The following is a 19,931-nucleotide window of genomic DNA, read 5'->3' as shown; positions in this document are numbered from 1 at the left end:
CTCACAGCAATCTAAACCACAAAGCCACATTAATCTCCCTGAGGTATATGAAAAGCCAGCTAAAAAGAGCACAGAGATGTTTGACTGAGAACTTGACTGAGTTATTCAGGAATTAATTTCAAGGGAAACTGACCCAAAACCATGCATGGACTCAGCGCTGTGTATTATTTTTACTTTATTCTATGAAATTCTATGTTCTCCCATTGCAGAAATAGTACTTGACTCAGTTTGCTACTTTTTTTCACTGATAGGAAAGAAAAAGTTATTATTCCATACAGTCAACTACTTTGAACACAGGCAGGCAGTTTGATTAAATTTCTTGATGAGATCTGTGTGAAGGGCAAGTGGATGCACAGCTTGTCTCAGGACCACATGCCTCTGACAGCTCTGTGCAATGCTTTCGGCTTATACTTACTACTGTGAGGACCTGGAAGGGAATTGGGTCCTCTTGGACTTTCTGAAGAAGCCCTAACCTCCATTTACAACTTTACTTCTCATTCAGCTGAGTGTTACCCAGGTCAACAGCTAACGCTGTCTTTCATTCTACCTCTTTCACAGATCGCGAGAACCAGTCGATCCTGATCACGTATGTACATCCCTGTGTGGGTCACAGCAGGGCTGCCGGGTGCCAGGGGACCTCCTGTCTGACCACCCGCTCTCTGCCTCTCTCTTTGGTTTGACAGCGGAGAATCCGGGGCAGGGAAGACTGTGAACACGAAACGTGTCATCCAGTACTTTGCAACAATTGCAGCGAGCGGGGAGAAGAAGAAGGAAGAGCAGTCAGGCAAAATGCAGGTCAATTAATAGATGCTGGCTTGAATCAGTGCTTTCCTCTGTTCCTGATGTGATTTTTGGAGAGGATGACCAGCAATAATTATCATCCTGCAGGGAACGCTTGAGGATCAAATCATCAGCGCCAACCCACTGCTGGAGGCCTTTGGAAACGCCAAGACCGTGAGGAACGACAACTCCTCACGCTTTGTAAGTTGTTGCTTTAGACAAAATTTGTTCCCATGTTAACGGTAGTGATGGGCTAGTGGTATATAGGTATTTATGCCATTAGATATTTATACTCTCTCACATGAGGAGATGGCAATGAAATACATGCAGGCTGAAATGCTGTTTCTTCTCCTTAACAGGGCAAATTCATCAGAATCCACTTTGGAGCCACAGGCAAACTGGCTTCTGCTGACATTGAAACTTGTAAGACTCCCCTGCCCTGATCCCGTTCCTTCCCAAATTCCCACCTCTACACGCAGTCTTGCGCCTGACTCTTTCTACCTTCCTTGCCAGATCTGCTGGAGAAGTCCAGAGTCACTTTCCAGCTCAAGGCAGAAAGAAGCTACCACATATTTTATCAGGTCACCTCCAACAAGAAGCCAGAGCTAATAGGTAGGAGGCATCACTGAGCTTTTCGGAGGAAGATCACTGAGCAACATCTAACTGCGTTACAAAAACAATGAAATGTAACCCATGAACCCATTTGTTTTCAGAAATGCTCCTCATCACCACCAACCCCTATGACTACCCTTTTGTGAGTCAAGGTGAGATCACTGTTCCCAGCATTGATGACAAGGAGGAGCTGATGGCTACAGATGTAAGTAACTTACAGAACAGGTCAAAAGGCACAGGTCATACGTCACATAACATGCAAATATTTCACATTGCTGATTGTATTATCAGAGTGCCATTGACATCCTGGGCTTCACTCCTGATGAAAAGACTGCCATCTACAAGCTGACAGGGGCTGTCATGCACTACGGGAACCTGAAGTTCAAGCAGAAACCAAGAGAGGAGCAGGCAGAGCCAGATGGCACAGAAGGTATTCTCAAACTTACTAACTAACACTTCTGTAAGCCACTATGGACATGAAAGACAGCAAAAGTTGTTCTTTGTTGGATTTTAGGATCTCAAGGAAAACGTTTAGCCAGAAAAATAACTGTCCCTTGTCCTCTTCTCAGTACACCAAGTTCCCTGATCTCAGGATTTTTGTATATTATGCTATGAACTTTTAATAGTTTAAACTGTCCTTTATACACTTCTAGGAAGTCAGGAGTGACAGATGTCCTTCCTGTAACATTATCAGCCATACCTTTGTTTGAATATGGCTTGCAATTGTGAAACAGTCAAGTGGTTCAGCTCTGACAGGCTGGGGGACCGTGTTTGCATTCACCCTTACCTGTCAGATGCTCAGGGAATTCTCGTGTCAGAGGTGTATATGATTCTTCTCCTTTGTTGGCACAGGATCTACAACCCACATCTCCAGCTCTCTGAGCAGTATCTTCTCTGGCTAAAAGACTAGGCAGAAGGTAGAAAGTGTCATAGGTAAATGGATGAAACCCAGTGAGTTTTACTGAACATCAGAAAACAAAGCTCAGAAAGGGTTGTAGACTCTGGATCTGAAAGAGACCAGAGGTATCCTTTCTGTGATCCATCCTAAATATTGTGTGGTTTTGAATGTAGATCAGTACTTGACTGTTGTCACTGCAGCTCCTGAGCTATGAATATGCTACAAATATTCAGTCTTCAAATATTCAGCTTCAGCTTTCAATTTTGTGCCAGGAGATTTTTGAAAACATCATTACTTTCTACATGCATCAGTGAAGATTTTCAAACCTGAATTCTTTTAGAAAAGGAAAATATGCATAAGGAAATCTTTCTTGTTTGCAAGATTCCCTCTATGAGAGTCTACTGAAAGATTTCAAAGAACAGAAATCTGAACCTGCAGCCTTTAGAGAATAATCCAGGATTCAAAGTCTCTATGACACTAAATTCTTCCATTTTCCTCTGTCTTTTTAGTTGCTGACAAGGCTGCCTACCTGATGGGTCTGAATTCAGCTGACATGCTCAAGGCACTGTGCTACCCCCGAGTCAAGGTCGGGAATGAATACGTGACCAAAGGTCAAACTGCGCAGCAGGTAGGAAAGATATGGTAACCTGGAACCATGTCAAGATCCTTTTAATTTTCCTCTGCTCTGTATGGTAACTCCAGGCATTTACTTTTCTTGTAGGTGCATAATGCTGTAGGTGCTCTTGCAAAGGCTGTCTATGAAAGGATGTTCTTGTGGATGGTTCTTCGCATCAACCAACAGCTGGATACCAAGCAGCCCAGACAGTACTTCATTGGTGTCCTGGACATTGCTGGCTTTGAGATCTTTGATGTAAGTAATAAAGATTTGCTAAGAGCTATTTGGAAGTGACAATTGGATTTTTATCAATTAAAAAAAATTCCTTGTGGACAATTAATTTGATGCATTTCTCTGTTTAATACGTAGACATAAAGCAGACTGAAGAAATGCAGACTTGACAATGAAACCAAGACAAATGCATTGCTTTTTTTTAAAGGGTGAGGTTTTGCAATTATTGTTGCATCTTGTAAATAGGGGTCTTTCTTATTTTATTTCTAGTTCAACAGCTTTGAGCAGCTGTGCATCAACTTCACCAATGAGAAACTGCAACAGTTCTTCAACCACCACATGTTCGTGCTGGAGCAGGAGGAGTACAAGAAGGAAGGAATTGAATGGACATTCATTGACTTTGGGATGGACCTGGCTGCCTGCATTGAGCTCATTGAGAAGGTATCCTTCCTGTTCAAGTGCATTACGAGTGGAAATTCTGTAATTACTTGATCTCATTTTTCAAAGGGATCTTCTATGTTCATGTCCAAATATTCAGCTTTTGTTATTCAAAATACCTTGCCCTATAGTTTATTTTTTCTGTCGAGTGAAGGCAGAGATTGAAGGATGATGAAAGAGATTTCACACAACTTTGTGGCAGCAAGTCTGCAGTGATCTCTTTTGAAGTGCCAAAAGCTTGTTAACTCTCAATAAGAGATTTTTCCAAAACCGCTAGAGTCAATATTCAGGTCAGTGTGTTCTCCTTATCCTTCAGCTCTAACAGACTTGTGCTTGTACAGCAGCATAGCTACCTCTTTGCAAAATAAATGTGGAAGATGGACATACAAAACTGTCAGTGCACTTACGTACATCCTTTGACTGACAATGAGAAGGCTGTCGCACTGCACAGGAGATTAAAAGTTCAGTGGCTGACAGGATGATAAGTAGTTAGAAACACAGAATCACAAAACTCCTGAGGTCTGAAGGCAGCTCTGGAGATCATTTAGTCCAACCCCCTTGGTGAAGGCAGGGTCAGCTAGAGCAGGTTGCTCACGCCCATGTCCAGTTGGATTTTTAATATCTCCAAGGGTGGAGACTCCACAGATACTCCAGGGAACTTGTTCCAACTTTTAACCACTCTCACAGTAAAGAAGCTTTTTTCTTCTATTTAACTGGAATGTTGTGTATTTCAATTCATGCCTGTTCCATCTTGTCCTGTCACTGGACGCCACTGAGAAGTCTCACGATCTGTCTTCTTTATCCCCTCCTATTAGGTATTTATACACATTGATAAGATCCCCCAGAATCTTCTCTGTCCCAGGCTGAACAGTCCTGTCTCTAAGCTTCTCCTTGTATGTCAGGTGTTCCAGTCATTTAAATGTCTCTGTAGCCTGTCACTGGGCTCGTTCTGCTATGTCCACGTTTCTTTGTACTGGCAAGCCAAGAACTGGACACAGCACGCCAGGTGTTTCTCAGCAGAGCTGAGTAGAGAGGAAGGATTGCCACTCCTGAGCTGCTGGAAACACTCTTAATGCAGCCCAGGATGAGTTGGCTGCCTTTGCCAGAAGGGTGACTTGTTGGCTCACGTTCAATTTGTCTAAGACACTTGTATGTGCTTTGAGTCGCTCTGGTTAAGAAGGTAGTGCTCTGATTTTATAAAGCATGTTCTCAACACAAGCAAAATGAATTTCCATTAGTCTTTACAATTCATTTGGTGTTAAGATACATCAGTATTAGTATGTTTAATCTCACTTTCTAGCAGAAAATGTAATTAAATTATAATAATTTCTGATGTGTATCTCAGTCTCTATTCCACTACTCTGCCTAAGTGAAGGTCATTATTGCCCTGAAAACTAAATTATAATCTGTCTTCTTTGGGCATTCCTTTCAGCCCATGGGCATCTTCTCCATCCTGGAAGAGGAGTGCATGTTCCCCAAGGCAACTGACACCTCTTTCAAGAACAAGCTCTATGACCAGCATCTGGGCAAGTCCGCGAACTTCCAGAAGCCCAAGCCTACCAAAGGGAAGGTTGAGGCCCACTTCTCTCTGATACACTACGCTGGCACAGTGGACTACAACATCACTGGCTGGCTGGAGAAGAACAAGGACCCTCTGAATGAAACTGTCATTGGGTTGTACCAGAAATCATCACTGAAAACATTGGCCTTTCTCTTTGCCAACTATGGTGGAGCAGAAGCAGGTTGGTTCTATGAATCCCATATTTTCACTGATGTACACCTTACAAAAAGGAATCATAAAAGGAAAAAGCAAAAATCTAAAACCTGTTTTATTTATTTTCAATTTTGCAGAGGCTAGTGCTGGCAAGAAAGGTGGCAAGAAGAAGGGTTCTTCCTTCCAGACTGTCTCAGCTCTTTTCCGGGTACTGTAGAGAGATCACTATTTCTTCCTAAGTAGACCCACCGTTTAAAATGGGTAGTCTTTTTTTACTTAGTTGTGTTAAAAGACCCTGAAGTTCTTGGGCCATATTTTGCTAGGAATGAATCCACTGTAATCTATTTATGCTCCATTCCACTGCATGCACAACTTTTCTTTTTGTCTACTTATCCCAGGATGACGTTTCTAGAAGGAAGAATATCATACAGAAAACTTCTAAAATATACCTAAAATACACCACATACATCTTCAGATGCCCACCTCTGGCTTAAGGACCTTTTATTATCCTTTAACAACATTCTGGGCACTGCTCTGGAGGATGACCTGTTTGTCTGTAGTTTTTCTCCACAATTGAGAGATTAATCTCTTGTAGTTGAAATATCACCACTCCTTAGGTTATGGATTTTTAAGATGTCAGATACTTGACAGTTCTCTGTGATAACCAAGTCCTGCTATCTGGTTTCTCCATACACTTCTGCCAGGTGAAATACCTAGTCTCTCCTGAAGTCATTTATTACCACAGTTATCCTTCATTTAGGACTCTCTTCTTGGTATAGTCTAATTTCTTCTACAGTTTTGCTGTTGTGTGATTCTTGACCACCTGACAGCCTCTTAGACAGTGCTCTGCAACAGGACATGGACATGTGTGTCCCAAGAAAAATGATAGCTGTAGTGCCTTGGGCTTGCAAGTGGGAAATTATTACCAGCATGTATCATTCAAAAATAGTGCAATAAGCCTATGTTTAAAAGTCATAAGTCTTTAAGAGGTAATGTTACAGGAGAAATATTATTTGCTGCATTTGGGTTGCATTTCTGTTATGTTTTCAAACTTTCTTCCACTATCTCTCTCGTTTAGACATGTTAGTGTTTAGACATCTAATGTTTTGTCTATTTAATTTGTATACTCTGAGGTGTCCTCTGTAGGCATCTGCTTCCCTTCACTAACGATAGGTAACAATTATTTATAAATAAGTATACAGATATTAATTACAAAACAATGTTGGAATTCATCTTACCATATTCTTGTCTTACCTTGCAAGATAAACATGTAATCTAGACATATAAAACACAGCTTGTCATTTTTGTTCCTTTTAATTTCAGTGGGGAAAACAGGAAAGTTCTTTATAGTGTGCTCCATGTGACCCATCTTAAATGTCTGCTGTAGTATGCATCAAACTGCCTCACAGAGGCACCAGTTTATCTTTCTGGGTACATCCAATGGAAGATGGATATAATTTCTAATGAAGGCATTCCACTAGAGTCAGTGAAATGTATTAAAATTGTATATTTAAGAATATGATATTTCCTACAGATTAATCAGAATAATGTTATACATTAAATTAATAACAGCAAAGATCTGTGGAAAGTCAGAAAAACTGATGCAGGGGCCTTCAGTTCAGGATTCTGCAAGCTAATTTTTGTCTGATATCTTATTATCTCATTTCAGAGGGCTTGATGCTTATAATGGAAATTACATTTACTAATATAAACTTTTGTTAATGACTCTCACAGGAGAATTTAAACAAGCTGATGACCAATCTGCGAAGCACTCACCCCCATTTTGTACGCTGCATCATCCCAAATGAAACAAAAACACCTGGTAAGAGACTTGCATCCAGAAGATTTTCAGTGTGTCGCAGCTGCTCCCCTCGTTATTACAGAGTATAGCATGTATTTGTGCTTTGAATTGCTAGGTGCCATGGAACATGAACTGGTGCTTCACCAGCTGCGGTGTAACGGTGTGCTGGAAGGAATCAGAATTTGCAGGAAAGGATTTCCCAACAGAGTCCTGTATGCAGATTTTAAACAGAGGTCAGACTTCTTCCCCTTACTGGATTGTTTTGTCCATCTTTAGTAGCTTGTGAAATTTAAGTTTCACCTCTGGTGACTAAAGCCTTCTCTAAAGTCTATGTTTAGCAGCTCTGTTGTGTTCTCAACAGTTCTTAGACTCTTCCTTGTAGTGTACCAGCCAATTGGTCTCAACAGCAGACCTCTTTACAATTCATAGAATCATAGAATCATTTAGGTTGGAAAAGACCTTTGAGATCATCGAGCCCAATGCAAGTCCTATTTTCTCTCCCAGATACAAAGTATTAAACGCAAGTGCCATCCCAGAGGGACAGTTCATTGATAGCAAGAAGGCTTGTGAGAAACTTCTTGGATCAATTGATATTGACCACACTCAATACAAATTCGGTCACACCAAGGTACAAGAACTGTTTGTTTCAAGTACTGTGCGTTTTTGGTTTGCATGGCTTGAGAGTGGTACTCACATTCTCCAGATAGCATGTGAAATGATCAAGTAGTGTATTTAAAAGAAACCAACTAAGTACTCGACACTTGAATAAAACTGAAATTCATTGCCATACGATGATTTAATTAAGGGTTCCTAATTTAAGACAAAGTTGTAGAATAAAAGAATCAAGGGTTAATAAGAACAGAGGCAAAATGCCTGGCTATTATCGTTCCTCAACTGCAGGTAACTGTAAGCTTGGAGATATAAAAGAGGGTCTATCATTACATACATTCTTTGTGCTTTTACTCTTTCTCTTAACTTCCCATATTATCTGCCCTGGGGGGATGGGTACCAGCCTAAACTGAACAACAAGCGCATATACTGAACCTGTTTTCATGTTCTTACCTAAGGTGTTCTTCAAAGCTGGTCTGGTCGGTCTCTTGGAAGAGATGAGAGATGAGAAGCTGGCACAGCTCATCACCCGCACACAGGCCAGATGCAGGGGCTTCCTGATGAGAATGGAGTACCAGAGAATGGTGGAGAGGAGGTAGACATTTTTTCAAATTAGGTTCACTGTATTTGGCTTATTGTATCATCATAGTCTACATATTTAATATTAATTTGACTTACCTTTCAGGGAGTCCATCTTCTGTATCCAGTACAACATCCGTGCATTCATGAATGTCAAGCACTGGCCCTGGATGAAGCTGTTCTTCAAGATCAAGCCCTTGCTGAAGAGTGCAGAATCTGAGAAGGAGATGGCCAACATGAAACAGGAGTTTGAGAAAACCAAGGAAGAGCTTGCGAAGTCTGAGGCAAAGAGGAAGGAGCTGGAGGAGAAAATGGTGAAACTGATGCAGGAGAAAAATGACCTGCAGCTGCAAGTGCAGGCTGTGAGTACTGCCAGTGTGCCTTATCCTAACCAATCAGTGACTATCGGGCTGCTAGTTACAACTACGTTTTCAAAAGATACATACAAATTACAATTTAATTCAATTCAATCGTATTTCATTAAAAATATAACTAGCTTCAATAAGGACTGTTAGAAGGCTTTAGTCAAGATATTACATGGGTGAGACTTTTCTATGGTCTATGCTGAGGTCTCTATAATTTTCAGTTAAACTGTATCAGAGGAGTCAAGAAACTTTACTTTTACTAGTACAACATTTGTTATTCTAGTATTTTTTTTCCTACCTCTCCAAAACTTAATATGCCTGTCTGTATACAGAATGCCTGTCTGTATACAGAATTCTTAGGGCAAGTTAAGAGGACATTTCTTTCCTCTCTTTATTCTCCAGTTAAACAAGGTAATGTATTTCTTTCCGGTGTAGGTGCAGGCTTAGCTGTTACAAACATTACTAAGTTTTAATACTGAACTAACTGAGAGGGAACAGAATTCAATATTCTCTCTCACCCTCCTAAATCACTCAGAATCATGACATAAAATTGTATGATATATCTGCAGTGTTATAATGCTGTAGTTTCTAAATTAAATCATTCACAGAACAGAAAAGGCTGTATCCTCAAACTCATACTATGCAGCTTATGTGACATACAGGAAAATTTACATGCCCCCCTTTTTAAAGAATCTTAAACTGTAAAAAGGTTAAAAAATACACTCACTGCTAAAATTATCATTCTTCTTTCATATTATTTCTGCTAGACCAAAACTTGAGACAAAATATAACGAATATCATAGGACATCGGTTGCAAAAAAAAAGCTTAGAGACAAATTTTTCAGCAATTCTTTTTCTTCTCAGCCGATGAGTGTCTCACAGGGAAAAGCCAAATGTACTAGATGCTGAATATTTTTGGGCCATGGTGATGAAAATCTAAATCAGAACCAGTTGCTTCAAAAAGACAGTAGGGTGAAAAAAGAGAAATACAGGAATGATGAGAGAATAACTGTGACTTTGGTATTTGTATGTATCTTGGCATATCGTTATCAGTAGGCACTTCCTATGATTAAACTCGTATTTATGTACTTTATTCTAATGTTTGATATTATGGGATAATATTGGATTCTGTACCTTGCATAAATATGTAAACACTTGGGGTTTCATGTACATTGAAAATTATTTTATTTGGTTATAGTTTTCAAAACTGACTGTTTCAAAACCAAAAATATAAATACAGTTTTATATTATAATTAATTCTATTGGAACACAAACCAAATTTTTAACTACAAAGTTCCTATCCAGGACTCTAAACTATAAAGGGAAGCATCTCTATATTCCCTCAAAAAATATATCCCTAAAAATGGTATTTTCTCGCCAGGAAGCTGATGCTTTGGCTGATGCTGAGGAAAGATGTGACCAGCTTATCAAAACCAAAATCCAGCTGGAAGCCAAAGTAAAGGAGGTGACTGAAAGGGCTGAGGATGAGGAAGAAATTAATGCCGAGCTGACAGCCAAGAAGAGGAAACTGGAGGATGAATGCTCAGAGCTGAAGAAAGATATTGATGATCTTGAGTTAACACTGGCCAAGGTTGAGAAGGAAAAACATGCCACAGAAAACAAGGTATGAAGCAGAAGATGTCACTCTCACTTCAGAAAAGACTTCTCTTTTGTTATACAGTTCTAAACAACAAATTTTTTTTATCTGCACTTATACCATTCTTCTCTAAGGTGAAAAACCTCACAGAGGAGATGGCAGCCCTGGACGAGACCATTGTGAAGCTGACGAAAGAGAAGAAAGCCCTCCAAGAGGCCCATCAGCAGACACTGGATGACCTGCAGGCAGAAGAGGACAAAGTCAATACTCTGACCAAAGCCAAAACCAAGCTGGAGCAGCAAGTGGACGATGTAAGCACACAGGCCTGCAGCAAGAACAGGGCAGGTATGGAGCTAGAGCTGGCTGGCAGAGCACTGATGGTCTTGTTGTGTTTAGCTGGAAGGGTCCCTGGAACAGGAGAAGAAACTGCGCATGGACCTTGAGAGAGCTAAGAGGAAACTCGAAGGAGACCTGAAGCTGGCCCATGACAGCATAATGGATTTGGAAAATGACAAGCAGCAGCTGGATGAGAAACTGAAGAAGTAAGTGTGGCTGTGGGGCACCTGAGTGCTGGGCTGGTGCACTTGTCTTTTTCCTTTGGGCTCTAACGCAGTTTGCTTTGCCCAAAGGAAAGACTTTGAAATCAACCAGATCCAGAGCAAAATAGAGGATGAGCAACTTCTGGGCATGCAATTACAGAAGAAGATCAAGGAGCTGCAGGCAAGTCTCTGTCCCTTCTCCTCTTTCACCCAGTCTCAGGTCAGGTAGCAGGAGGGCATGGGTGTGAAGGGTCCCTAATGTTCCCCAGGCTCGTATTGAGGAACTGGAGGAGGAAATTGAGGCAGAGCGGACATCTCGGGCAAAAGCAGAGAAGCATCGGACAGACCTGTCACGGGAGCTGGAGGAGATCAGTGAGCGCCTGGAAGAAGCAGGAGGAGCTACTGCAGCTCAGATTGAGATGAACAAGAAGCGTGAGGCAGAATTTCAGAAGATGCGGCGTGACCTCGAAGAGGCCACGCTGCAGCACGAAGCCACAGCTGCCACTCTGCGGAAGAAGCATGCGGACAGCACAGCTGAACTTGGGGAGCAGATTGACAACCTGCAACGAGTGAAGCAGAAGCTGGAGAAGGAGAAGAGTGAGTTGAAGATGGAGATCGATGACCTGGCCAGTAACATGGAGTCTGTCTCTAAAGCCAAGGTACACAGATAATTTCATTAGTATTTTGAAAACAATGTAATATTCGTGTTTAATCTTATCTTATTTAACTATTACGAGGTTATAATAAAACTGTTTTCTCCAAATCTAATGTATAGAACTGTGGGTGTATGCACACAGTCCCCAGATACGTAAACTACATCTTCTGGACATATTTTCCTGCTGTAACTAAGGCATAATCAAAGTAGTAACTTTATTTTCTTATGTGTGATTGACATGTAGGCAAACCTGGAGAAAATGTGCCGCACTCTGGAAGACCAACTAAGTGAGTTTAAAACTCGGGAGGAGCAGAATCAGCGCATGATCAGTGATCTCAGTGCTCAAAGAGCTCGTCTGCAGACAGAATCTGGTATGGCACTTTCATCTCTAGTTTGGAAATAGGAGAACTCCCTAAATGACTCTCTTGGCTGTTAAAATATTTTCTTAATTACAAACTTTTCCAGGTGAATATGCACGCCAGGTGGACGAAAAAGATGCTTTGATTTCTCAGCTCTCTAGAGGTAAACAGGCTTTCACTCAGCAGATTGAAGAATTGAAGCGGCAACTAGAGGAAGAGATAAAGGTGAAGATATTTCACGTTAAATATGAAATAAATATTTCACATCACATTGTTTTTGTTGCAGTGTTCAAGAGTTTAAAAGGTGACCAAATTAAAATTTCAAAACATCCCATTAAGTCATGCAATATAGATCCTGTCAGTGTAGGAGTCCCAGTTTTCTGCAGTGTATCAGACCTTGGCCTTTATTTTTGTCATGCAGCCAGCTAATCACTATTTCTATGGGATATATTTCAGTGTGTAAGTGACAGTAAGAGAGAATTTTCCAGGATACAGCCACTCCTTATTGCCATCTATTTTTCCACCAGGCCAAGAATGCCCTGGCCCACGGCTTGCAGTCTGCTCGCCACGACTGTGACTTGCTCCGGGAACAGTATGAGGAGGAGCAGGAAGCCAAGGGGGAGCTGCAGCGTGCCCTGTCCAAGGCCAACAGTGAAGTGGCCCAGTGGAGAACCAAATACGAGACGGATGCCATTCAGCGCACCGAGGAGCTGGAGGAGGCCAAGTACGTTGGGAACGTGGGGAAGGCTGGCAGAAATCAGGAACAAAAATTTGAAAAGATCACTGAAAAAAAGGAAGGCAAAAGCCTAGTAGTAGGTTGGGAAGCAGTTATACGAAACAGAAATATGTACTATAAAGGCTGTGGGTTTTTTTTAGAAACACAAAGAAAATAGGGTACATGACAAAAAAATAGAAGGGCAATGTGTAGTGTGTGCAGCGGGCAGATGGGAAGCTAGACCCTGGGCAAAGAAAAAGGAAGAAAAATGTCTGGCTAGGACAGAGACTGCACTGTGTGCATGGTACCAAATACTGCATAGTGCCTCAGCACTGTGATGAAAATGAAAAAAACAATGTCCATTTTAGTGTCCAGTTACGAGCTGTGCTTCCATCTCCCAGGAAGAAGCTGGCACAACGCCTGCAGGAGGCAGAGGAACACGTTGAAGCTGTGAATGCCAAATGTGCTTCCCTGGAAAAGACAAAGCAGAGGCTGCAGAATGAAGTGGAGGACTTGATGATTGACGTGGAGCGATCAAATGCTGCCTGCGCAGCTCTGGATAAGAAGCAGAAGAACTTTGACAAGGTCTTTTGGGATCCAGCCTTGGGGTTTCTGGGCAGAGCATCCCCTTGTGATTGCCACATCCATACTGAGGTGCCGTTTCTCTTCAGATCCTGGCAGAGTGGAAGCAGAAGTATGAGGAAACGCAGGCTGAGCTGGAAGCCTCCCAGAAGGAGTCTCGCTCTCTCAGCACGGAGCTGTTTAAGATGAAGAATGCCTATGAGGAGTCCTTGGATCACCTGGAAACGCTGAAGCGTGAGAACAAGAACTTGCAGCGTAAGTCTCCGCTCCTCTGCTCTTGGCAGGAATTTCTCACTGTCCACTATTATGACCTTTCGCTATGGGTGTGTGCCAACCTTTGCAGGTTAGCAAAGATGCTTGTCACCCTGGTGTGACATGGCGCTTTGCATTCGGCTCTGTGCCTTAGCATGCCATTGCTCTTTGTTCCCACAGAGGAGATCTCCGACCTCACGGAGCAGATTGCTGAGGGAGGAAAGGCGATTCATGAGCTGGAGAAAGTCAAGAAACAGATTGAACAGGAGAAATCTGAAATCCAGGCAGCTCTCGAGGAAGCTGAGGTACATGCGCGTAATCCCTGGTGTCTGCACTAAAAATATGAGCAGTGGGGAAATATGGCTAAAAACTGCTTGATCCTTCTCTGTTCTCGCTGGGGAGCACAGGCAGCTGACATTACCTGGAATATTCTGTAATTACCTACAAAGCTAGCAGTAGCTTTATCAATGCTACAAATGTTTGTGTCCACTTGTCCAGGCCTCCCTAGAACATGAAGAGGGGAAGATCCTGCGCCTCCAGCTTGAGCTCAACCAGGTGAAGTCTGAGATTGACAGGAAGATAGCAGAGAAAGATGAGGAGATCGACCAGATGAAGAGAAACCACCTCAGAATTGTAGAGTCCTTGCAGAGCAGTTTGGATGCTGAGATCAGGAGCAGGAATGAAGCCCTGCGTCTGAAGAAGAAGATGGAGGGAGACCTGAATGAAATGGAGATCCAGCTGAGCCATGCCAATCGTGTGGCTGCAGAGGCACAGAAGAACCTGAGAAACACACAGGCAGTGCTCAAGGTCCGTTTGGCAAAGCTGTAGAAAGAGAAAAGGCTTCCCTGACATTTTTTTGGGGCTCCCAAGCACACATTGTCACTTTGCAATTTCTCTGGTCTCTTTTACAGGATACCCAGATACACTTGGACGATGCCCTCAGGACACAGGAGGACCTGAAGGAGCAGGTGGCCATGGTGGAGCGCAGAGCAAACCTGTTGCAAGCAGAAATTGAGGAGCTCCGGGCAGCCCTGGAGCAGACGGAGCGGTCGAGGAAGGTGGCTGAGCAGGAGCTTCTGGATGCCACTGAACGTGTGCAGCTCCTCCATACCCAGGTAAGGGCGTGGTGCCAAAACCAGTTGTGTTGACACTTAACAAACACAGAGGACTGCTATGTACCAGAGAATAGGGAGTAGCAGAATGGCCTCTCTACTGCTGTCCACAAGGAAATGCATGCTCAGAACCCATCACCTGACCCTACCACTCACACTTTGTAAACAATCATTTAAAAATTCCAGATTTTGAATTGCGAGCTTGAGGAGTAAAGTCTTGGTTCGAGCTGTAGGTTTAGTATTGCAGGCCTCAGAATACAAGTCTTGCAATTTGTCTTTGTGCAGAACACCAGCTTGATCAACACCAAGAAGAAGCTGGAAACAGACATTGCCCAAATTCAGGGTGAAATGGAGGATACGATCCAGGAGGCCCGCAACGCTGAAGAGAAGGCCAAGAAGGCCATCACAGATGTGAGTTGGGGACTCCTTTCACTGCTTAAGAAAAGTGCTTTCTTCCCAAACTGTCTCCAGACTCAAAATGGCTTTGACCCTTTGCTCTCATCAGGCAGCCATGATGGCAGAAGAGCTGAAGAAGGAGCAGGACACCAGCGCCCACCTGGAGAGGATGAAGAAGAACCTGGACCAGACGGTGAAGGACCTGCAGCACCGTCTGGATGAGGCTGAGCAGTTGGCTCTGAAGGGAGGCAAGAAACAAATCCAGAAGCTGGAGGCCAGAGTGCGTAGGGTTTTTATTTGTGCTTGATGAACATGCCACATAAGTAGCCAGCAGGGAAGCTGCAAAGCTGGTCTTCTCATTGCAGGTGCGGGAACTGGAAGGGGAGGTTGATGCTGAGCAGAAGCGCAGCGCTGAAGCTGTGAAGGGTGTGCGCAAGTATGAGAGGAGGGTGAAAGAGCTGACCTACCAGGTAAGGCAGGAGGCCTCCTTGGGCTGACAGAGTTTTCTCACAGCCAGTCAGATTTTGCAGATGGGAAACCAGTCATTCTCTTTCCTGCTTACCAACCATTCCAGTCTGAGGAAGACCGGAAGAATATTCTCAGGCTGCAGGATCTGGTGGACAAGCTGCAAATGAAGGTGAAATCCTACAAGAGACAGTCTGAAGAAGCTGTAAGTACCTCTCTGAGTGCTTGGCAAGAAACACTTTACAAGTGGGTAGCATAGTCATTGAGTAGATGAATGTAAGAAACTTGGTAAGTGCCACTGGTCAATAATGGAGGGGTTCAAGTTCTTTGGAATGCTTATAAATTACCTTGGCCTTTGAGAATGTAATCAATGAGCAAATAAGAAGGCTAACCATGAGGGCAAGTGCATATAAAGTGTTTTTTTTTCCGTTAGAACAACAAAGTAACGTGTAGGAAGGGGGTCATATTAATAATACTGATAGTACAATATATTAGTAAGTTTTAGAAAGAACATATTTTCAGAATTTTGAAATTCATATAGCTATGTTAATGAAACATGCCTGTGACCCTTGCAATTTGGAAAAGCTCAGTAGTATTGTGGAAGGAAATGACATGGCAAAACTCCAGAATTCTGTGCCTTGAAACACAGAATATGTAGTGTAAGGAATCCTTCTGATTCAGCATATGGTCATCTACTACAGGGAATTCCATGTTTTGGATATGGCCAGGGAAATTTCAGGAGATAAATAAGGTGTTGGAAGTACAATCCCAAGCCACATTGTGCACTGTGTTTAAAATTGTGCAAGGAGCCTTTGCCTTTTTCTGTGCATGCTGTAATCAGGGATGAACTGAGGGAAGTCCTGCAGCTCCTGAATGTCTGAGCATGGCTTCTTTGCTGCTGCAAACAGCCCAGTACAGACAAGGGCTTCTGAACTCAGATAAGGGGATTTGTGAGAGAGACACTGACGAGATGTCACAGGCTCACCGTCTCTTACCAATTCCTAACCCTATATCAGGATCTGCAGAGGTAGCTTTTGTTTCTTTCCCACATACCAGAGCAGAATTATGTTCTAAACTTGTTGTGCTGTGTCTACACTGGGTTTTCTAAAAAGGGGAGAATGAGAAGGTCTGTGTGAGGCTTATGTGTAAGCAGTGGTGGGTGGGGGATGGAGATTTGTGCCTTCCCCCTGGGAAGAGCCGCAGCCCTCAAAGGCTGAGGCACAGGAGGAGGGAAAGCCCTGCCCCGGGCTTCTCCCCACCGACTCCCTCTGCCCGCACAGGAGGAGCTGTCGAATGTCAACCTCTCCAAGTTCCGCAAGATCCAGCACGAGCTGGAGGAAGCCGAGGAGCGCGCTGACATTGCCGAGTCGCAGGTCAACAAGCTCCGAGCGAAGAGCCGAGAGTTTCATAGGAAAATAGAAGAGGAAGAGTGAGGAAGTAATGAAGCAACAAAGTGACCTGAGGGCTGCACAAAATGTGAACCTCTTGGTCACTTTCTTCTGTAATTAGTCTTTGTAGCCACCTCAATGTCTAGAGAATAAAGACTGTAGATTCCTGTGCATACACACTATGAATCCTGCCTTTTTTCTTTTTTTTTTTTTTTTTTTTCCTTTGGATATTGTGCTGCAGCACAAGTTTTTTTGCTTTTCCTGGCTGGGGGAAGGGAGAGGCTAATGCAAACTCTGGATTGAGGACCTGCAAACTTAGAGGCTGGTCATTCCTGTGGAGACTACTGATAGTCCAGCCTGTGCTCTCTTCTGTCTCCAGCAGCTCCTTACCCTGCTCCTGCCCTCACATGCGCATAATGCTTCTCCCATTGTCCTTTCAGCACAGCTTCCTTCCCATGGGAGAGGCAAGAGAGGGTGATCCTTTCCTTTCTGCTTTCCCTGATTTTGTTTGTGATCCTGGCAGTCACAAACCCTAAGCATCAGTCTTTGAGTAAGTTCTCAGATGTCACAGTGCACTGCACCGTGAAGGACCGACAGTTCCTTGGCAGAGACAATTTTGGGTGCAACAGAGCACTGTTATGACACATTGAATGTGCCCCTAATTGGTGCCATGTCTCTTCTCCTAGACTCCCTCAGCTGCTGCCACCGCCTGCTCCTAGTTTCTCTGCAATGGACAAAATGCTGAGCCCTGCCTGGGGCCCTGTGCTGGAAGGACTGTGCCTTAGGGCCCATTAGTGGCACAGTGCGTGGCACCACCACACCTGCACAACACATCACCTCAAAGGTCAGCCTTGGACCACAGGCTGCATGTGGCATCACCTTGAGCAAGAGAAAATTCAAAACCTGACAGATGTAACTTCCATTCCTTAGACAATGTATTTTTGTGAAGAAGGGAAGGGGATGGGGGACGAAGAAGAGGGGGAAATTGTCAAACACTTTTTCCTTTGTTCTGACCCTGATCTGAGCAGCAGAGGCACAGGGGGCATGTACAACTGTGCAGTCTCCTGTGCTCTGTCAGCTGTCTCAGCTGGATTATTCCAATGCATTACACCTTGCCTCTAGTTTGGGTGAAAGACACATGGAGAGTGCCAAGGTATGTTGAAGACACAGATGTCTGCCTAGGCTGATGTTTTCATAGAACCGACAGCTCTCAACTTGCAAGTAACCTCTGTCCCTCATTTTCAGGGACCCCACACAGCCTTGGAGGATTTTCTCAGAAACCTCGAAGACTGCAGTGCTGTGTATGCAGTGAACCAAACACAGGTCAGTGGTAGCGGAGGGCTATCGAGATAATTTGGAAATTCTTTCAGCGATACCAACTTACACAATCGCACCCGCTGTTGCAGCACTGAAGCGCCCGCTGCCAGTCACCCCAGCTGACTCCAGGCTGCAGCATCCCTTGATGCAGACCAACATGGAGCGAAAGAGAAACACGTTAGCAGCAACTGAGGAGTGAGATGTGGCTGGCACTAAAAGGAAACAAGAAGCAGACTGAGGAGCAGAGGCCAGGGTATGTATTGATGTTGAAAGCCTGTGACAGTCCACAGCTTTCCAGCGCTGCCTACTGTGCAAGCGCGAGTGTTCAAAAGCAGAGGTGGGGCTTTCATGGAGCACTGAGCCTGGCAGGGCCGCAAGGATGGGAGTGGGGCTGGTGGTGTGGGCTGAAGGGACACAGGCTGTGCAGAAAATGATTCTACCCAAGCTTCCTGGGGTGATGGGAATTGGTAAGGACTGACACTGTCTGCTTGGTCTAAGCTTGTAGAAGTCAGTGCCAGAGGCTTTGTCTCCAGATAGATGCTCACACTGCTGGGAAGATGCAACTGACAGCTCCATGGGGGTACTCCCATGACAGCACTATCCAAAGGGCTCTCACCTTACCTGGCTCCCAAGTGCAGCCACACCAGCTCTCACAAGGAAGTCCAGCCTGCTTCCAGTGTCACTAGTGAGCATTGGCGAGCAGAACCTCAGTCGGTGCTGTCTGAAGAGAGCAATGGGAGATGGATCTTTAGGAGCAGTCCTCGGTTTTCATTCACAAGACCTTAAGAAAACCTTGCAGAGATGCCAGACTGGTCCTTCCTTCTCACCACACTACACAACCTTTCCCTATGTTACCCTGGAAGGGTCTGTCCTGGTTCTGGCTAGGATAGAGTTAATTCTCACCTGAGCTGGGAGAGGAGCTGGAGCTGGTGGCCCCTGTGGCTGGGGGACACAGGTGGGATAGTTTACTAAGTAGCCAACAGCTGGGATAGTTTACCCAAATTGGCCCAAGGGCCAATCCCATTCCCTGGACCATCATGCCCAGTGTATAAAGTGAGGAGAGTGCTGAGGGGAAGTTGCTGCTGCTGGGGAGGGAGCTGGGCATTGGGATCCCCTGTGAGCTGTGGTACTGTAAATTACCTGAGATTTGCTGAAATCTGGCTTTACAGACCCTGCACCATCCCTTGCCTCATGTTGTGTCCACTGTGGAAGCCTGAGGATGTGCCATCAGAATGAGGGAATGCAGCCAGCAAAGCCAGGCACAGGGAAGACAGAAAGCAGCAGCTGTGAAGGTGAGTGAGCAGGCTGGTGGCTGCTGGCCACACTGGTGTGATACCTGGAGATAGTTTTGTTGATGACTTGTACAGCAGAACTGTCACAAAGGGCATCAGTGCGTAAGGACAGGCAAGTCACTGAAGAAGCAGCTCTCATATCGCAGGTCTAGCTGTGTCTGTTGTGACCCGCTATAGCCTTCTTCAGACTCTGCTTGCAAAGTCAACAGGTTCTTCCTGTAGCCTCCTGCATGTTTCACTGCACGCAGTTACCCACCCTCTGGTCTTTCTCTAGCTCTCAAGGATGTGGTCAAAAATAAAGCAAGCAGCCGTGTGCCCTAAGCTCAGGTACAGCTCCCTCCTGGCCCTGCCTCCTGGGCTCTGAGGTCCCACCAAATGGCCCATCAGCCTTCACAAGAGTTGTTCCCAGAGGAGAAGACAAGGCTGCAGGGAGCTTTGGAGGTTGCCCGTGCCAGGAGGATCAGCCTGTCATTTGTCTCCTTTCATCCTCCATGTCAAAAGCTCAAAATAGCTGCGCTCTTGCAAGACTCCTGTGCGGGGTCATGCCTGGTTTTGTAGATGACACGCTTCTACTAATAGCACTCGAAGACATTCCTCGGCGGGTAGGTTGCCTTCTATA

The 19,931-nt window shown here is 44.2% G+C and overlaps 1 protein-coding gene across 1 annotated transcript in view; it reads left to right on the top strand.

The window, feature by feature from the left end:
- LOC104476946 (uncharacterized) overlaps positions 1-19,931 on the top strand; it is a 125,988-nt gene that overhangs the window by 40,843 nt on the left and 65,214 nt on the right. The window contains exons 43-64 of the mRNA XM_086762646.1: positions 559-586; positions 684-795; positions 889-981; positions 1,140-1,203; positions 1,294-1,392; positions 1,494-1,597; positions 1,684-1,822; positions 2,800-2,918; positions 3,012-3,161; positions 3,408-3,578; positions 5,008-5,317; positions 5,427-5,497; positions 7,024-7,111; positions 7,206-7,323; positions 7,595-7,718; positions 8,158-8,294; positions 8,385-8,640; positions 10,025-10,267; positions 10,375-10,551; positions 10,637-10,782; positions 10,870-10,960; positions 11,049-11,438. Coding sequence (XP_086618772.1) covers positions 559-586; positions 684-795; positions 889-981; positions 1,140-1,203; positions 1,294-1,392; positions 1,494-1,597; positions 1,684-1,822; positions 2,800-2,918; positions 3,012-3,161; positions 3,408-3,578; positions 5,008-5,317; positions 5,427-5,497; positions 7,024-7,111; positions 7,206-7,323; positions 7,595-7,718; positions 8,158-8,294; positions 8,385-8,640; positions 10,025-10,267; positions 10,375-10,551; positions 10,637-10,782; positions 10,870-10,960; positions 11,049-11,438 — 3,230 coding nt within the window. The remainder of the gene's footprint in view (positions 1-558; positions 587-683; positions 796-888; positions 982-1,139; positions 1,204-1,293; positions 1,393-1,493; positions 1,598-1,683; positions 1,823-2,799; positions 2,919-3,011; positions 3,162-3,407; positions 3,579-5,007; positions 5,318-5,426; positions 5,498-7,023; positions 7,112-7,205; positions 7,324-7,594; positions 7,719-8,157; positions 8,295-8,384; positions 8,641-10,024; positions 10,268-10,374; positions 10,552-10,636; positions 10,783-10,869; positions 10,961-11,048; positions 11,439-19,931) is intronic.

Source organism: Chlamydotis macqueenii, chromosome 18 (genome assembly GCF_036417535.1).
Source record: "Chlamydotis macqueenii isolate bChlMac1 chromosome 18, bChlMac1.mat, whole genome shotgun sequence".
In the NCBI taxonomy this organism is placed as follows: Eukaryota; Metazoa; Chordata; class Aves; order Otidiformes; family Otididae; genus Chlamydotis; species Chlamydotis macqueenii.
The sequence above is the reverse complement of the archived record's forward strand: the minus strand, read 5'-3'. Positions and strand labels throughout refer to the sequence as shown.